This window comes from Chamaea fasciata, unplaced genomic scaffold, assembly GCF_029207755.1.
Source record: "Chamaea fasciata isolate MVZ Bird 193981 ecotype frontalis unplaced genomic scaffold, bChaFas1.0.hap1 SCAF_9, whole genome shotgun sequence".
Lineage (NCBI taxonomy): Eukaryota > Metazoa > Chordata > Aves > Passeriformes > Sylviidae > Chamaea > Chamaea fasciata.
In genome coordinates this window covers 28,265,408-28,281,921 of record NW_027094094.1, presented here as the reverse complement: position 1 = coordinate 28,281,921, position 16,514 = coordinate 28,265,408, and the positions used below count along the sequence as shown (strand labels likewise).

At 38.4% G+C, this 16,514-nt stretch overlaps 1 protein-coding gene across 7 annotated transcripts in view; it reads left to right on the top strand.

The window, feature by feature from the left end:
- Nucleotides 1-15,768, top strand: part of CCSER2 (coiled-coil serine rich protein 2) — a 141,632-nt gene extending 125,864 nt beyond the window's left edge. For 5 of the 7 annotated variants that reach the window (XM_066191633.1, XM_066191636.1, XM_066191632.1 and 2 more), the window contains one exon: nucleotides 10,479-15,768. In XM_066191633.1, the coding sequence (XP_066047730.1) occupies nucleotides 10,479-11,300 (822 nt within the window). In that variant the 3' untranslated portion in view covers nucleotides 11,301-15,768. Of the gene's footprint in view, nucleotides 1-2,159; nucleotides 2,245-6,707; nucleotides 6,748-10,478 lie in introns of all 7 variants that reach the window. The other 2 variants (XM_066191638.1, XM_066191639.1) reach the window with 2 other exon arrangements.
- The last annotated feature ends 746 nt before the right edge of the window (nucleotides 15,769-16,514 follow it).

Below are 16,514 nucleotides of genomic sequence, written 5' to 3'. Positions count from 1 at the left end.
CAACTGCAGCATTTGGGAGAAGGGGATTAAAATATGCCTGGAGACCAGTTCAGCAGGCAAAAGATTCAAGGAAGTTACTTGGACTTTCTTCATTTACCTCTCCAGTCAGAGCAATGATAAAGTAGCATGAAGAATTATTGAGAAGACTGTACTTCTAGTGCTGTGCTTTGAAGCGCTAATACGGGTGTTTAAAAACTTCTGAAACGTATCAAGACATAAAAGTATTTAATTGCCTTCACAATAGTGCCTTAACTGTTCTGTAGCTCAGATGGCTTGTGCTTCTCTTAATCTCTCCTTTCAGAGGGTAAAAGGGAGAGGATATAAAATTTTCACCTCCCTTCTGAATGTGTTAAAAAATGCAAAGAAATCTGGAGAAAGCCCATTGCCAACTCGGATGAGTCTGCGCAAAATCAGACTCGTGCCTGGTGATACTGTGGAGATTCAGTTATGTTTAGAGAATGGAAAGAGTTTTTCTTGGTGTTCCAGTACCCAGACACAATTCTGGATGAAATGTGGACAAACCTGTAAAATGTGGTGGTGTTCTTTTGTACCGTGCTATGAAAATCCAAAGCGTGTGATAATTTTCTCATCAGTCATTGATTGATAAATCATGTTCTCAGGACTCTTTATGTATTTAATGTATGTACCTATTCAGCTGATGCAGCACATTGTATTGGTTTGTCACATTGCTTGACTGAAGCTAGTTCTGTTCCAGTCCTTGCATGCAGCAGACTAAAAATTGTGATCATAATGACCACTGATGGAGGACTCTAAGAACACATTAGGTAATCAATACCTCCATCTAGAGATAATCAGACTGAAGAACTTGTTTCATTTTCCCCCTTAGATTTTGCTGCAGTAATTGTTTTATCTCAGCCTCTGAAGAGCAATAAAGGAGTCTTGTCTGGCTTTTTTCTTCATTTCCTGTTCTGGGTGAAAAGTGTTCTGACTAGCAGATCCTAAGACTTGGTTAAATGCATGTGTTAAGTTTCATCTTAGCAGTACTGAAACTTGGAATAGTGCTGGCTAAAATCTGATTAGATAAGGATAACTGGAGGATGAGGGAAGTGTTTAAAACTCTCCTAAAACAAATAAAAGCAGAGTATTTATTTATAGAAACAATGTGATGTTTAACACTGCTTTAGAAGAAGCACGGAAGTCAAATAGTTTATTATTTACAGCCGTGGTGGTATGGTCTGCAGCAGAGAATCTGGAGAAGAGGGGCAAACTGGGTTCCTTTTTTGTCATGCAGGTGCTGTTCAGATACTTTCAGCCTGCTGGCTCACAGAGTAGCCACAGTTAGTTGCTGTTGGTCAGGAGGCAGTCGTTATTGTCTTACCCATGTTCCGGGACATAGAAAAGCAGTTTTCAGCTGCTTAAATGGCAAAAGGATTGTAAATACTTAAACCTCTCCTGCTGAAATAGGAAATCAACATTGTGTTGTTTGAGAGGGAAGTTGCAGCTTGGATTTGCAAAGGTAAGGATGTGGGGGAAAAGGAAAAGTAATAAGAAAATTACTTTTTCTTGTTTTGAGAACACAGGAACCATAGTGTGTCACACTTGTGGTTATTTGAGAGCTCTGACAGGCAAACCCTGCCCTGCATGGATCTGCACAGTTCCCTGATCCTTTTCAAGCTCCAAGAGCAAAGTGTAAGGAAAACAGTTCTATGTCACCTCTTCCACAATAAGCAATACTGATGAAATTGGAGTGAAGTGGCATCTAAAGCACCAGGACTTGCTGGGAAATTTGTTTCTATGCATTAGAAATTTTTTGTTGTTAACAAAGTTGACTGGTTTCCCAGTAGATTAGAACTAAGCAAGCTACTACTTGGTGAGGCATTTTTAAAACAATTCTGAAAGCTGTATAAGTGCAGTTTTATCATGTATTGTAATCATGATAAGCTCAGTTTCTGTACTGTTCCCCTTAAACTATCTTGGACAGAAATGTGTACTTACATATTTTTTTAAGATTTCTGACTAGTTTAGGACATCTGGGCTCTGGTAGCATGTAACGTTTGCTTTTACAAAGTAGAACAACTGGAAATAAAATGATACCTTTCTGGGGGAAAAAGGAAAAGAATGGTGTGGCTTTTTGGTGTCTTTGTTTTTCCCTGTTCTCTTTTTTTATTATACTTCTCCCCCTCTCTCTTTCTGCACAGGGTGGGTATTCTGCTCCCTCCTTCTCTCCCTGGCAGGGCTCATTCCAGGGCATCCCTCGGAGTGTTCCACCGCACCGCAGACAGAGTGAGTCTGTACCTCTCACTCATCTCCCTCACCGTGTTCCAGTAGCAGCTTCCCCTTTGCACGCACTGTTCATCTCGTAGTCTCCTCCTCTCTCAGGCACATCTCCAGGCATACACGATAGTCTGTGCCTAACAAACCGCTTTCTCCGGCCGGCCTCCCGGCAGCTACCACTTCTAGTTTATAACAGTTATTAAATGCCAATAGACCTCGGCAGTTCTTCAGGCAAACCCGAGTAGGCCCTTGTTTCCAGTCCTGTCTTAACATCAGTCTTGCTTGCTGCATTTCCCTGTTTTTCCATGGCTGTGATGCACTCTGCTGTCCGTGTGTGTGTGTTCTGTTTGCTCGTGCGCGTCTGCGGGCGTATTCACGTCAACGCGTCGTGGTTGTGCAGAAAAGTGTTGGTGGGAAAGTGTCACTTGCATTGTCTCTCACAAAAAGTTTTAACTTTTCAGAATGGCTTCCCTCAAACTAATTTTTTTTTTACCCCCCTCTCTCGGTATTTGTTGTAAAAAGGCTTCTCTTACACTGAAGTGGCTGTTGCACAACTTGCATGATTTATTAACGTTCCTTATGTGCTAGCTACAATGTGGGCTGATATAAGATGCATTTGTTCACTTGGCTTGGATCTGCAAAACAAAAGACAATTGCTGATTTTAAAACTGTGTGCTTACGTAGACATAGAGAAATGGTAAGTCTTATTTTGTGCTTTGGTATTGCATTTTGAACAGATAAGTGTTTGAAGAAATATAACTACTTCATAATGCTAAAGTTATATTTTTAAAATGTACTGTAATTTGCAAATTACAGTGTTTGCCTAGCAAAGCTCAAGAGTGTATTTGGACGAGAAATAAAGGAAAAGTCAAATTATGGAAACAAAGTTAGATTTCCAGGGCCAATGGAGATCTGAAGAGTAAGCTGCACCTTGGAAAACTAAACTTACATATATTTCACACTGCAATGATCCTTACTTTTATCAATCACCAGAAAAAAAAAATCTAGTATTTTGTAAACTGTGCTTCAAATACTCTCTTGATGTTTCTGTGACAATGTTCATGCAAACAACTCATCGGGAATGCACAGCCTGTTTCATGGGCTTTTCTCTGTGCAATAAGGGATGTGCTTCATTTTTCTGTGGTGTTTGATGTGGGACCCTGTGTGTGTAATGAACGTAGAACCCCAAAATCTGATGATTGTCCCTTCTGTTGCTGAGTGGATGGGCCAGCAGTAGCACAGCCTGGGTGATTCCCTCTCCTGTCAACAGAGACTGACCTCAAGGAGATCAGGTTTAGACCTGAGGAGCATATAAATATTATGGTTTGGGGGCTTGGTGACTGGTGAGTCAGAATGGGAGGACTCTGTCCCAGCTGCCATGTGAGCTTCTGGTGTCACAACATTCACAGTGGCTGCTTAGCTGAAGGAGAAAACTTTGCTTGCTAATCTTGCTGGTTTTCTGAGCCTCCACCTCATCCCTCCACTAACAAGGGTGGCCTCTTGTTTGGGATTCCCTAGTAAACTTCTGTTACTAAAGCAGGCTGGATTTTTTAGTATGCATCTTATATATTGCATTCAATGAATTGCTAGTAAAGGAAGTTAAGTAAATGAAAATGGGTCCTTGACTAATTAACCTAAACTATAACTAATGTATTGTTTAGGAAAGTAAGTTTCTACTAGTGGAGTGTTCTAGTTTTTTTCTTTAAGCTTTAGGTTTACTCTATAGAGCAACACCAGGATTAAAAAAATGTTATAAAATTAATAGGTTCCTTAGACTTTTTAAAAGAAATTCTTGAAAAATCAATGATTTATCACTATGTGAACAGTTCTGTAAAATAGAACATTACTGGGTCCTTCTTTCCCACTTGGTTCAGTGGTTTCAGTGTTCAGGTTTTTGAGCCAAATACGGGGTTTTAAGGCAAATGGTGAGCTGGGCATCACCACTGAGTGTGGGACAGCCTGAAACACTAATGTCAGTGTTCTTTTGCAAGAATACACAGAAGATGATGGAAACATGAAGTAGTCTCAGGTTTTGTCTGGTTGTTTTTTGTACAGACTTGGAAGTCAAGCACCTCTTTCATAACTTCTGGATCCTGAACCTAAAATATCATCTCTGCAAGTGAATTCTGCAGGTTTCTTCACTGTGCTCTTGATAGCTGATGGATACATAGATCACTTACAGACACTGTAGATTATGAGGGTGTAAATCTGTAAACTGTTCATATTACAGTGTATAGCCAACTAAAATAATTTCCCTCCTGCTGTACAGTACAGGAAATATATGCAGGAAATATTACCCTGCTAGGTAATACTACACTAGTGTAGGTTTGTGGTTCTCTCTAAGCACCAGTCACAATGTCAGCACATCTGCTGCTGAACTTGCCTTAGCATATCACTGCACTGCAACACACTTCAGCATTGGATGTATATTTTTCACTTTAAATGACAATTCATTTTTAATACTTCCACATTTATTAATTTCATGTTTTGTCACTAGCCTTGGAAACAATTCAGCACTTTGCGTATCATAAACACTTCGATAACAGTACATTAATTTTGTCATTTTATATGGAATAAAAACCATAAAATTTTATTCCTGTAATTCCCACGTGTCTTGAACTAAACTCCTGTGTAAGGGTCATTTATTGTTCTTTTAGTTATAGGATAGATTTTGATGACATCTCGAACTTTGTTCAATACAGTTAAATCTTTTCCACTTGTGTTACAAAGCTTTAATGAGGCGGCTCTAGAAGCAAACATTTACAATACACATTGGTAAGGAAGCAATCAAGAGTTTGTGTTGTAATACAAGAATATTAAACCACTTTGGGCCCCTTACCCCCAAGTGCTTCTCCACACAGAAATGCTGATCAAAACTGCTTCGTTATTCAAGCATTGCACTTGTTATATCTCCACTTACTGTGCACGTCCTGGAAGAAGTATTTAGACTTTTTTCATGTAAGTATTAGAGACAGATAATCTAAGGAATTGTAGCAGGTGACACACAGCTTGTTATCACCAGGAAGAAAGCTACTCTATGCCCAGTGACTATAAATCAGATCCAGGCTGTGCTTTTTTATGCATTTTCTTTTCAACAAAGACACGTTGCTCAGTGCTGAGATGTTTCCAAAGCTTTATTGACTGATATGGCTTTGTAAGGCATACAAAGTGTTTGTGTTAGCAGAACCAAGTTGTGCCAGAGCATTAGTTGGGAAGTTCTGTCACAAATTATTAAAAGCATCCTGAAATCATTACATAACTGCCTTTTTTAAATGTAATTATTTTTGCTTCAAGAGTGTTCAGTTATATGAAGAAGAGTCTTTTAGGAAAACTCCTTTCCTCCCAAATTCAGTACTTGCAGAGTCAACTACAAGAGAAATGTCTCTTGTACCTAACTAAATTTATGTTTGCAAAAAATCCCTTGATCTTGTATATGGTCATGTTTATCTGCTTTTTGCACATATATCTATATTTGTAGATGCAATACCTGCCTTGATGTAATTACATATTACTTGAAGTAATTTTTCTTTGAAAAAATAAGATTTTCCATGCTCGGTTTTCTATACAGACTATGCAAGAAAAAAAAAATGCTTAGCCACATTAACAGTTATTTTACCTGCCTCATGGCTGTGGTGAATGATGCTTTAAAAAATACGATTGTTTTGTGTCATTTTTTGAAGTCATTCTCCATAGTGCAGAATCCTACATTTTAATGCTGAAATACGGATATAATGCAGCTAGATCAAAGGGAAGGAAAAAAAGTTCATTAGAAAGTATTAGCAAATGCTGCAGATTTAAGGTGTGAAATGTTGATGTTTTCCAGGGGTGGAAAATGAGAGCTCTCTGTTTCAGGCTGTGGTTTGAAATAACAGCTTATCCTGGGCCAAGGCAATGAGAGGAGGGATGCCAGAACTGATGAGGAAATGAAAGAATTACGTAGCAGGGTTTGTGACCTTTCCCTTCCACCCCTTTCCAAAAAGGACCTGTGGTGGTCATCTCTTCCAACTCATGAGTGAGTTGCTAGGAAGATGAGTTATTAAAAATACGGGCAGTATGATCCAAGGATGGAATGCTGTGCCTTTTAATGACCTTGCTGTTCAGGGTTAGATATTGAACATACATATGCATATATGCAAAGATCTCTCTTTTATGCAGTTGTAATAATACACACAGATTTTAGTTGCACCATTTGGAATGTAAGAGATGAACTGTTGAAAACCTTGAAGTTATAAGCGTGAAGGTATTCCATGCAGGTCTTGCTCTAAATGTTTTTGTATTGCATTACTTAAATACTGTTGCTACCTTTGTTTCTTAAAGGAGGACTAAAAACCAGTGGGGGACATGGTAATTGCAATTGAAACGGTGAAAGGTGCAGTTCTGTCATGGCAATTGCTCACTGTTTTGTCTTGGTCCTCTGACATCATTGTCCTTGTCTTTTTCTTGTCTCTGCTTTCCATTATGCCATTGGCAAGGAGTTGAGAAGTTAGTCCATTACTTCTGTGATAAAGCGTGGTACAGTACAACTTCAGATTTATTCCCATCTCCCCCTCACGCATTTTCACTGTTGGGTTTTTTCTTTGCCCTATGCATGATGCATGTCTGTGGGAGATGTGCATGCAGTTCTCGGATTTTCCATTGCATCGCTTCCCTCCTTCCTCAAGATACTGCAGGGAGAAAATGCCTTAATTTCATTCCACAGAGGTATTATCAAGGGAATCAAGATGGAGATCAAGATAACCAAAGCAAAACTGAAGGGAATTTTCAGCTAATTAATGAATATCACTGTCATGACCACATTTTTAACTTCTTTAACAGTACAACATGATGTTTCAGTTTTCCAACACAAAGCTAATACAACCTCAGTAGTTTGATAACGGTACAATAGTGGTAATCCTTGTCATGAATGTCATCTTTCTCTGGATGATGTAACAGCCAGTTATACTTGAGAGAAATAATAGAAAAATCTCTTAGGCTAATGAAGTAGGGAGTGAATTGAGTACTTTTGATTAGTGCATCAATATTTGGAAGGCTTTGAAGCTCTTGCCAGTGCAGAAAAATCTGTTTCTTTGTACAGAATGGAGCATGTGCACAAAGCAGTTTGTTTAGTGTACTTCCGGTTTGAGGAGAACTAAGTGTCTTCAGTTACATTGTGCTTGAAATGTTTTGAGTCCAGCTTTGCATTTTAGAAACATCTCAAAGGAGTGCAGGTGTTTGTCTACCTGCACTTTTTCTTTATGGGACATAAATAGAAGTCTGGGTAGCATGGCAGTCTATTCCAAATCATGGTCTGTCCCACAATATTACCAGAAGTGCACTCCAAACAATGCAGATGAAACCCTTTTTTTTTTTTAAGGACTTGTGGGAAATAAGATAAAATACTATGTCTGGAAGGCAGAATACTTCTTTATTTCTCCTCCTTCATGTGATGGAATTCACCAAGTACTTCAGTCCTTCAGCTGGCTCATTGTTTTTACCAGTAACATGGTCGGAATTTCAAAGACTTCCCTTGTAAAAGGAGAACTTGTGTTTAGTACAAAGATATGAGCTGTGGGTGACAATAATGCAGCTGTCAGGGTTGGATACCTTGTGAACTGTTATGTGCATATTTTGCAAGTGGCATTTTGCTGCTTTTAGTATCATTTTGAATGTTAATGCATATAGAAGTTTGACAATATTAAAATCTGTCATTGTGATAATTGGACAGATCTTGGGTAAAAATAGACAATTAGAAAGCAGTACAGAATTTAAAACAACGGGGCAAAGATGATACCAGAGCTTTAGTGTCCTCATAATTCTGAGCACGTAGCCATTTTCTACCTTGGTATCGCTAACTTTCTGGGTAATAAGCTGCTTAGACCTTTTAAGGTTATTAAGAATAATGAGGAAAACATGTATGTGGCTATTTTTATATGTAAAGTGCAAAATTGCCCAAAAGGAAAAGCTCAAATACTACCTAGCCTTTGTCAGAAGAATTCAAAATAGCGTTATTGAAAACTTGATGGCTTTGTTGTACTTCAGATGTGTTTGTGTTTAACTCAACTTTCCATACAAATTTAGTTTCTTCTGTAACTTAATATTTTTTAATTTTGTTGATTAGTATTGCTAGAATTATTTGATAATTAGTCACAATTTTACTGATTAGATTAGATATTTATCTGTGTTTTTGAAGACTAGCATTTAAAACCCCTTCCTGAGGGAGAAAAATTTTCTGACAATAATTTTCCACATTTGACACAATACTGTGGATGAATATTTTAATTTTTTTTTTTTATTTCAAGTGGGATTAGAAAATATGATTTATTTGTTGTAGTATTTGCATGGGAATTGGGTACATATTGCTTTGGTTTCTGCATTCATTATGAGCAGTTTTGGTTTTGCGGGTGAGATCTCAAATCAGTAAATCATTTTGGCTAACATCTGCCTGTCACCTCCTAGACTGGAAGGATAGTAACTTCTTTAACCCAAACATAAACACTAGAAAATGGAAAAAATATCTGGAGGACTAATTTTATTTAAGCTGTAACTCTCTCAGTGTTTGGAAGTACTGTGTTTAGCATTTCATTCCTGTAGGATTGTATGGTTAAGAAGGATTTACAAAGTTATGCTAGTTTTGGGTCACATAAGGAATAATGTTTTGGTACTCATTTGACCCCATTTTGGAGGCTTCTTTACCTTTTTATAAAAAAAAACTTTTCCTTCTTTCCACAACAATCATGTTCTGACTGCTCAGGATATTTGCCTTACATGTCTATCACTGATAGCTGATGTTACAGATTTTGGTCCAGATTTTGCCTTTCCTCACGAGACAACTGTTACATTCTAAAGGGAAAAACTGCTCATAAATAAAAAATAGACTGAGAAACCTTGATTTTCCTCTCATTAACCATTAATTTTTTTTTCTTGATGAGGAATTTTGAGGATTCAGTTTTCAGTAGCAATCCTGCCAGGGAAAAGATGAAAAGCCTAAAGAGTCTTGAGATGGGCTATGGCCCTAAAAGTGTAACAGAAATCTGGCATGCACAGCTATCATTGCGTTCTTCCTGCTGATCAAAGACGACGTAAAAAGACCAGACAAATAATGGATTTTTTTCTTTAGAGCTTGTGAATAATTCAGGGGAGTGATTAAAATGACACTTTCAGTCAAATCTCCCAAACACAAACCTTGCTTCTTTTTTATTTACTCTATTTCAATAGTAAACAGAATAAGCCTGTTTACTGTGTACATGCAACCTCTCAGCTGGTAAGAATCCCAGTAGCTGCGTGATGACTAATTGGTCAGAGTTCCATTCCCCTCCTTTGTAAAGAAAATGGGAAAAATGATCCAAACCTGCCAGAACTGTAATTTAGGTTTTCATAGATTTTGGGGTTTGCCATGAATTGCAGAAGTTTTAGTATCGCTTCCAAGATCTGTTTCCAAGTTGCAGGTCTAGGATGTACTGTGAAGCTAGTACACCATTAACCTTTTAAGTCTCTTTACAGGGCAGAGCAAAGAGAATAGAAATTACCCAGAAGAGGTACTGGCAATTCTCTTGTCTGATGCGTGTCTGATTAGATTGTATCTTCTGATAAAATGTAAAATCTTCTACAGTTCTCTTTATCCCATGGTTATCAGTGTGGTAGAGTGTGGTCTCTACTTTCACATGAACTCTGTTTCTTTATCAGCCCATTTATAATCACTTCAAGATAAAACAGTTACCTAAGCTTAGTCAGTAGCCTGATTAGCACATAGTTCCACCAGATTTTCTGGCCTCAATAAGGGAAGGAAACGGCCTGTAATAAGTTCATGTGGTCCATCCTACTCCTTTCCTGCCTGTGCAGTAAAAGGTTGGGATAGTTGAGGTCAGTGTGCAGCGAGCAGAAATTAAAGCTGGACACAGCTGTTGCATTGGGTCAAGCTCTCCATTGGAATTGATCTGCACCGATGTTAATTCTTGCGCTGTCCTGCAGATTTGGGTGAAACCATCAGCCATGCCTTCTTCATATTTCCTTTTAAAGCCAATCTGTTTCTTTTTTTGTCTTTATGTTGTTGTTTATTTCAGTGCTGGTATATTTTTTTTCACTTCAGTTACAAGTTCCATTTGTGCACATCCCATGACCCATCCTGTTTTGCCGAAGTCAAAGTTTTGATTTAAAAACCCAGATATACAGCCCTTATCAAGCATCCAGTCGGCTCACGTTGGATTCTGAGTGTATCTGGTGTCTTCTCTGCCTAATATATTCTTGTATTATGTTCTCTTCAACAGCCTCAAGTACTACAGCCTTCCAGCAGCCTTCCCAATTCCACAGACCTCGCCCAGGGAAAACTAATAAAAACTCCACATATCGAGGCCCACAGTGAATATCCTAAACCAGATCTGCATGACAATGGAAATCATCAGAATCCAAATGCTGCAAATGTCTGTCTCCCAAATAGCCTGAATGACATAAACTCTTTAACGAGCGTACAGTTAAACACAAAAGATGAAAACGCATCATATCTGGACAATTTGAAAAACAAAAACACTGAAGACCCTGGCGAGGTGGCTAGTAAAAAGAAAGGTACACTGCCACCTCGTTCCCACTTTCAGAGCTCTGCACGAGCTGATGCTCCAGAGGTGCAGACTGGATTACCTGTGAAAGGTCAACCCTCATTCACAAACCAGGCTTCTCAGCCAAAGACTTCGAGAATCGCGAAACCCCCAACTGCTTTAGTGCCTCCTACTGTGGCCGTTCCCGTACGATCTGCAGATCATTCCGCTGCTTCCAAGGAATGTGAGCTTCTACCACTGAGCAGTTCAACTCAGCCTCAGCCAACATCTGGGCAGGATAACCTAAAGGGTAAACAGAGTCAGAAAGTGTCTAAACTTCGCCCGCCAACTACGTCCTTTGTTAAATCCAAGCAAGTGAGCAGTCAGAGATCCACACCAGTACCTCCAGAGCCTCAGAGCACCTCCCTAAAGTCTAACATCCCAAGGCCACCAGTGCAGAGAAAGGAAAACCTGCAGACACACTCTGCTGGTTCGCATTCCGGGGACAGCATGCCCTCCGGTCGGCATTCCCGCCTCCCGAAACCAAAGACACACTGAGGCCGTTCCCACATCTCACCGCACGACGCCACGCCATTACCCACTTCCCGTGCTGTGACTGCCTTGGAGCCTGCTGTACCTGCAGCCTGCAAATCCTGAGTCACTGTTCCAAATTGCTTCTTCTTTAGGGTTTGCATTGTCCACCCTGCCGTGTTCTGAGGCTGATGTTATGAGCTGTGCAGTTTCTCTTGAGAGTGCTTTATTTTATTGTCGGTCTGTAATAAAGATGGTATTGCAATCTTAGTAATTAAGCAAATACTGAAGTCTGTGGTGACCACAAATGCCAGAATGCTGCACTATTTATTTCAGGAATGGCAGAAATTATTTCTTACCTCTGTTTGAGTTACTAGACAATGAAATTGCTGTTCTGTGTAACTTCTTGGTTCTGAGTACTCGATAGGTCGGAGTGGTAGAAAATTAGACTGACTAGCAGATGTTTTATTGGCCATAATTCTGACTCTGTATTCCAGAGGCCTATGCAAAAATCCTTGTATTTATCATTCTCTCAAGACTGACATATTTAATGTTATTTAATCTGATGGGTTGGGTGGGTTGTGTTGTTTTGTTTTGCTGTAATTTGAAGTTGCTCTGTTCTTTATTTATCCCGTTTTCACTGTTCACAGATGTTAGGCAGATTTCACAGGGTGAAACAAATCTTCTCGCTTAAACATCCTCATTTGTTAAATGATTGTGGTATGTTTTTATTGTGTTGAATAGACACATTACCGGGTAGATTCTTGAAATGCAGTGCTAAGGATGATTGTCCAAACCTTCCAATGCAGGCTCTTGGGAATTGGTAAGTAGGGAGCCTCTGGGAATAAGGGGTCCAGAACACCTATGTTGAGGTTGCACAACATGCATTTTAATTAATATTTTAAAGTTTTATTGTTCTGCTTGTATTTATTGATTTCTGTTTAATATTGAAAGGCTCTGAAGTACCTGACTTGAAATTTTGCACAAACTTTGCCATATGTGTAAGAATTTGAAACTATGTTACAGAATAAAACTTATATTAAAAATGCAACTATTTTTTAAAAAGGAAAAAATTAACCCCACTTATTTGCTTTGAGCAATCCTAGTATGTCCTAATCCAGAGCTGGTACTCTTAAGAGTTTTTCAGATGTGGGTTTTGGGGGTTTTTGTTGTTGTTGTTGTTCTGGTTTGGTTTTTTTGTTTCGTTTTTTGTTGGGTTGTTTGTTTTTTTTTTTTTTTTTTTTTTGTAATTTCTGAAGAAGTGCATGATAACTGGTAAGGAGCTTTTTGGGGAAATTAAGCATAAAAATCTACATTTCTCTAGAAGAAGTATTTTTTCTGAAAGTAGTCTTGGTGCACTCTGGGACCATGACACAACTGATGTGAGTTACACGTGTGCATATGCAGTGAAGAAGCTTACCAGAAATTTGTTGTTATGTCCCATCTCCAATTCTTCCCGTCTTTCCTGTGACTCTTTGGATCTTAATAATTGGGTTATTTTTTTTCCTGTTCTCAAGTTGGTTTTAAAATCAGCAGCAGAAGGCTGTTGCAACAACTTGGCTCAGAATCCATTCCTGAAGAGCACATAATCTCATTAAAATGCAACAGTGTTAGTTTGTTCTAGGCTCTGGCTGTAGGACATTGACATATTACAGTATTTTCTTTGAGAGAATTAAAGTGAGTACGTGTAGACATTTCATAAATGAATTCAATATTCAGCTTCTATAATCTAAACCCTTGAACTGGGGGTATCCTGATGGATACCTGAGTTGGGTGAAGGAAAAAAGAGTCATCTCACCTGAGTTTTCAGTACATAGTTGATATTCAAGAATTATTTTGGGTTTCTCACACTGTAATTTTTTTTAACTGACAATGAAGTGGAAAAATTAAAAGCTTGTGGGGGGAAAATGGGTAGGGGGAGATTCTTTTTCGGAACTACTTAAATCAGTCTGAAATAAGGGACCTGCAGGACTTTCTGTGAACTGAGGCAATGACAATGTAAGCAAAACGTAACAAGACAAATAATGTTAATTGTTGGTGTAGGATCAGAAACCACAGCTTGAAATTGCAATAACAGTTACACTCTGGTAATAATTTATTTCCATGAGAAGCATTGAATTAGTGGTATTTAGTGTATGTATCTACTTAAATAAAAATAAAAAATAAATTCACTCTTTATATTCCCCAAACTAGCTCCTGGCAGCTAACTGTGTTTCTCAGGAGTTTAAAGACTGCTGAGGGAATGATCAGGTTCCTCGTTCCTTTTCCGGTCCATATAGATTTCTATGGAAGGTGTGTTTTTTAAGTTTACTTTCCTTGAAGAGAAGCAGATTTTAATGTTAGTTGTATATGATTTTGTGTAAAAATACAATTTTCACCTAATGTTATTGGCAGAAATTAATCATCTTTCGCTTCTTATTCTGGAGGTATCGTCAGCCTGATTTAGTGATGTTTCAATTTTTATGTTTACATTTAAAAGTATAGATATCTACACCTTTATTCATATCTGCACCTTTACTGAAAATTAAGGAGACGATCAAAGCAAATAAAGCCAAGAATATCGAGATGATCAAGGTTTTTATTAAAAAAAGGCAGTTCATAATTTTTCTTTCCGGAAGAGAATGTTATATTTATATGGGCGTGTATATATATATATGTCTTAAAGGAACATAAGTAGATAATAGTCCATTTTTATAGCATTTCCCCATTTTGTTCTGACAGATTAGTGAGACACTGAGCTGGAGCCAGCAGGATTTGGTCATGGATGAGACAGATGCTAGCCTGGCTTGTGTTTGTGTTCAGCTGCTAACCTCGCATCCCTCTAAGACAACTGCATGTTTGGGCTCTACAGACTTTACCAGGGAAGGTTCTGTTGCAGGTATAGTAAGTCCAGAGTATGGCAAAGCCTGTCAGGAGATGGGCAGCTGGGGGAGAAGTGGTGAAGTGCAGTTTGAAACTTCACCTCAGTGAAAAGATGGGTTTGGGGAGTGATGGATGAGAGGGCACTGAGAGTGCTTGTCAAATGGGATTAAGTGAGTATTTTCAGGTATCGTATCTACCTTGTGGAAGGTGCAGATACATCATCAGTACTGGTGCAGATTATCCAAAACGTGTACATTTAAGTATTTGATATCTTCAGGGGTCTTTTTTTAGGTTTATAAAACTGATTTATTGCCATTTTTTTGTTGTTGTTTTGATTTCTCATTCTTTTGTGCAATATTCACAAAAGTATTAAACTACTGTTCGGTATGTGCGTACAGAGGCAATTACGCATTTTAACAAGTGAATAAACACAAAAGAAAAGAACAGAATTGCACTTTAAATGAGCTTTATTGCTTGGAGTTGTGCCTAAAATAATCTAGATGCCTCCTGCTGTGTGTGGCTTTTGTTTGAAACAAATTTCCCCGGTAGTGTTGCTGTTTCCAAGGTATTCTCACATCACTTTCACAGGATCGATATGCACTCTAGCATGTTTAAAAGTATTCATATAGTGTACTGAGTTTTTGTTGTGCAATGACTTTAATTTAACCATGGAATTCTAACTCTGGTGATAACAGCCAGATCATTATTACCTTCCCCTTCGCTGAAGCTAGCACTTCCTACTGCCAATCAAAGCCAATGGTAAAACTTCCGTAGGACTAGCATAGCTCTTAAAGAATAATAGTCCCCGAATACGGTTTTGAGAAAAGAAGTGCAATATTATCTCCCCAACTTTCTCGAAATAATTATGAAGGCCCTGAAAATCCCAAATGACACAACTTTGATACAGTTCCGAAAAAAGAAAAAAATAAAGCGGTTCCTCAACTTTCCATCTTGTAGCAGTGAGAGTAGGCATAGCAACTGGACTGCATCATAGGTCAGTACAGTTCATTTCATCCTTGATCTCAATGCTGAAATGTTGTAACGATGCCTGAAAACTGAATACCATTTGCGCGATTTCCTTTCTTTGCATGTCACAGCCATATGCACATTCTAAAGTGTCATACTGGGGTAGGTTGCATGTTGGGGGGGAGGTATTTTTGGTTTTGCACAGCACATAATCCTCTTAATATGGACATTTTCTTGCCATACAAATGGAAATCAGTTCTTGAATTTGGCTTCCGTAGCTGTTCCTTATCTCGTTACAGAGGCTTTTTCTGAGCAGAGTGGGTTTAATGTGACCCTAGTGGTAGGGCTCAGTGCAGTCATCTTACAACTGTGCTATCAAGGAAATTCAGTCACTGTTATGTAAAGCTGCTCACTGCCTACTTAATTGTAAAAGCACCACCATAAAACCAACATAACTCCTGTGTAGCAAAATCTTCAATTCAATACTAGCTAAAACAAGAGGTACCCTTACTATCTGCTTTGTTGTTTTTGGTTTTTTAACCCAGGCCAGAGTAAATACTGTATATTGGAATTTGCTTGTAAAGTTGATTAAAAAACCTGTACGTAAAAATTCTTTCCTCAATGTTGCTCTAGTGAATAAAAATAAAGGTCATAATTCTAATAAGTATCTCTTTCTCTTGACTACTCACTTTTATGTTTTGTCGAGTCGTTGTGCAAAATGTAGAGAGAACTGTAGACAGAAAATCCAGGGGACAGGGAGATTAGGCTTACGCTTACAGTGGATTTTTTCCTTGGAATTCTCTTTCTCCAACAGAAATGGCAGGCTTTTAGCATGAGACTGTTACTAAAGGCAAAAAGGAGGAAAAAAAGACATGGAAAAGCTAAACATTTTAATGTATTAATTGCAGATGGACATGGGCTGACATGGCTAGTTCTTAAAGGTATGTTATGGTACCTATAGTGCGGTTAGGAAGAGTATTTATTAGTTGTCTTAAGTATTTAATGAGCTAAAATCATTATTGTAAGATACTTTGAGAGAGTTATATCTCCACAGAAGTCCAAATGAATACAATGTGTACAAATATGCAAGTCCTAATTGTATGTCAATATTTTGCCAGTGGTTTGCTGTTCTTGAGATGAAAGGAAATCTGCTCCATTAATTAATCTGGCCTATTTCAGTAGATGGAATTTCAAGTTTGAAATTATGATCAAAAAGGGAGGAAAATCCTGTAGTTTGAAGTAAGAGCACTTTAAATATACTGCAGGCAGGCACTTGTAATCTTTAACCTAATGTTAGCTTCAAGATGGCCTTTGAAAATTTGCATGGGTTTGGGGGGTGGAAAAAACTGCACAGGGTTTCCAAGTTCAAACCAGGAAGGCTTGAAGTTCCTTCCCCAGAAGGAAGGAAGACAG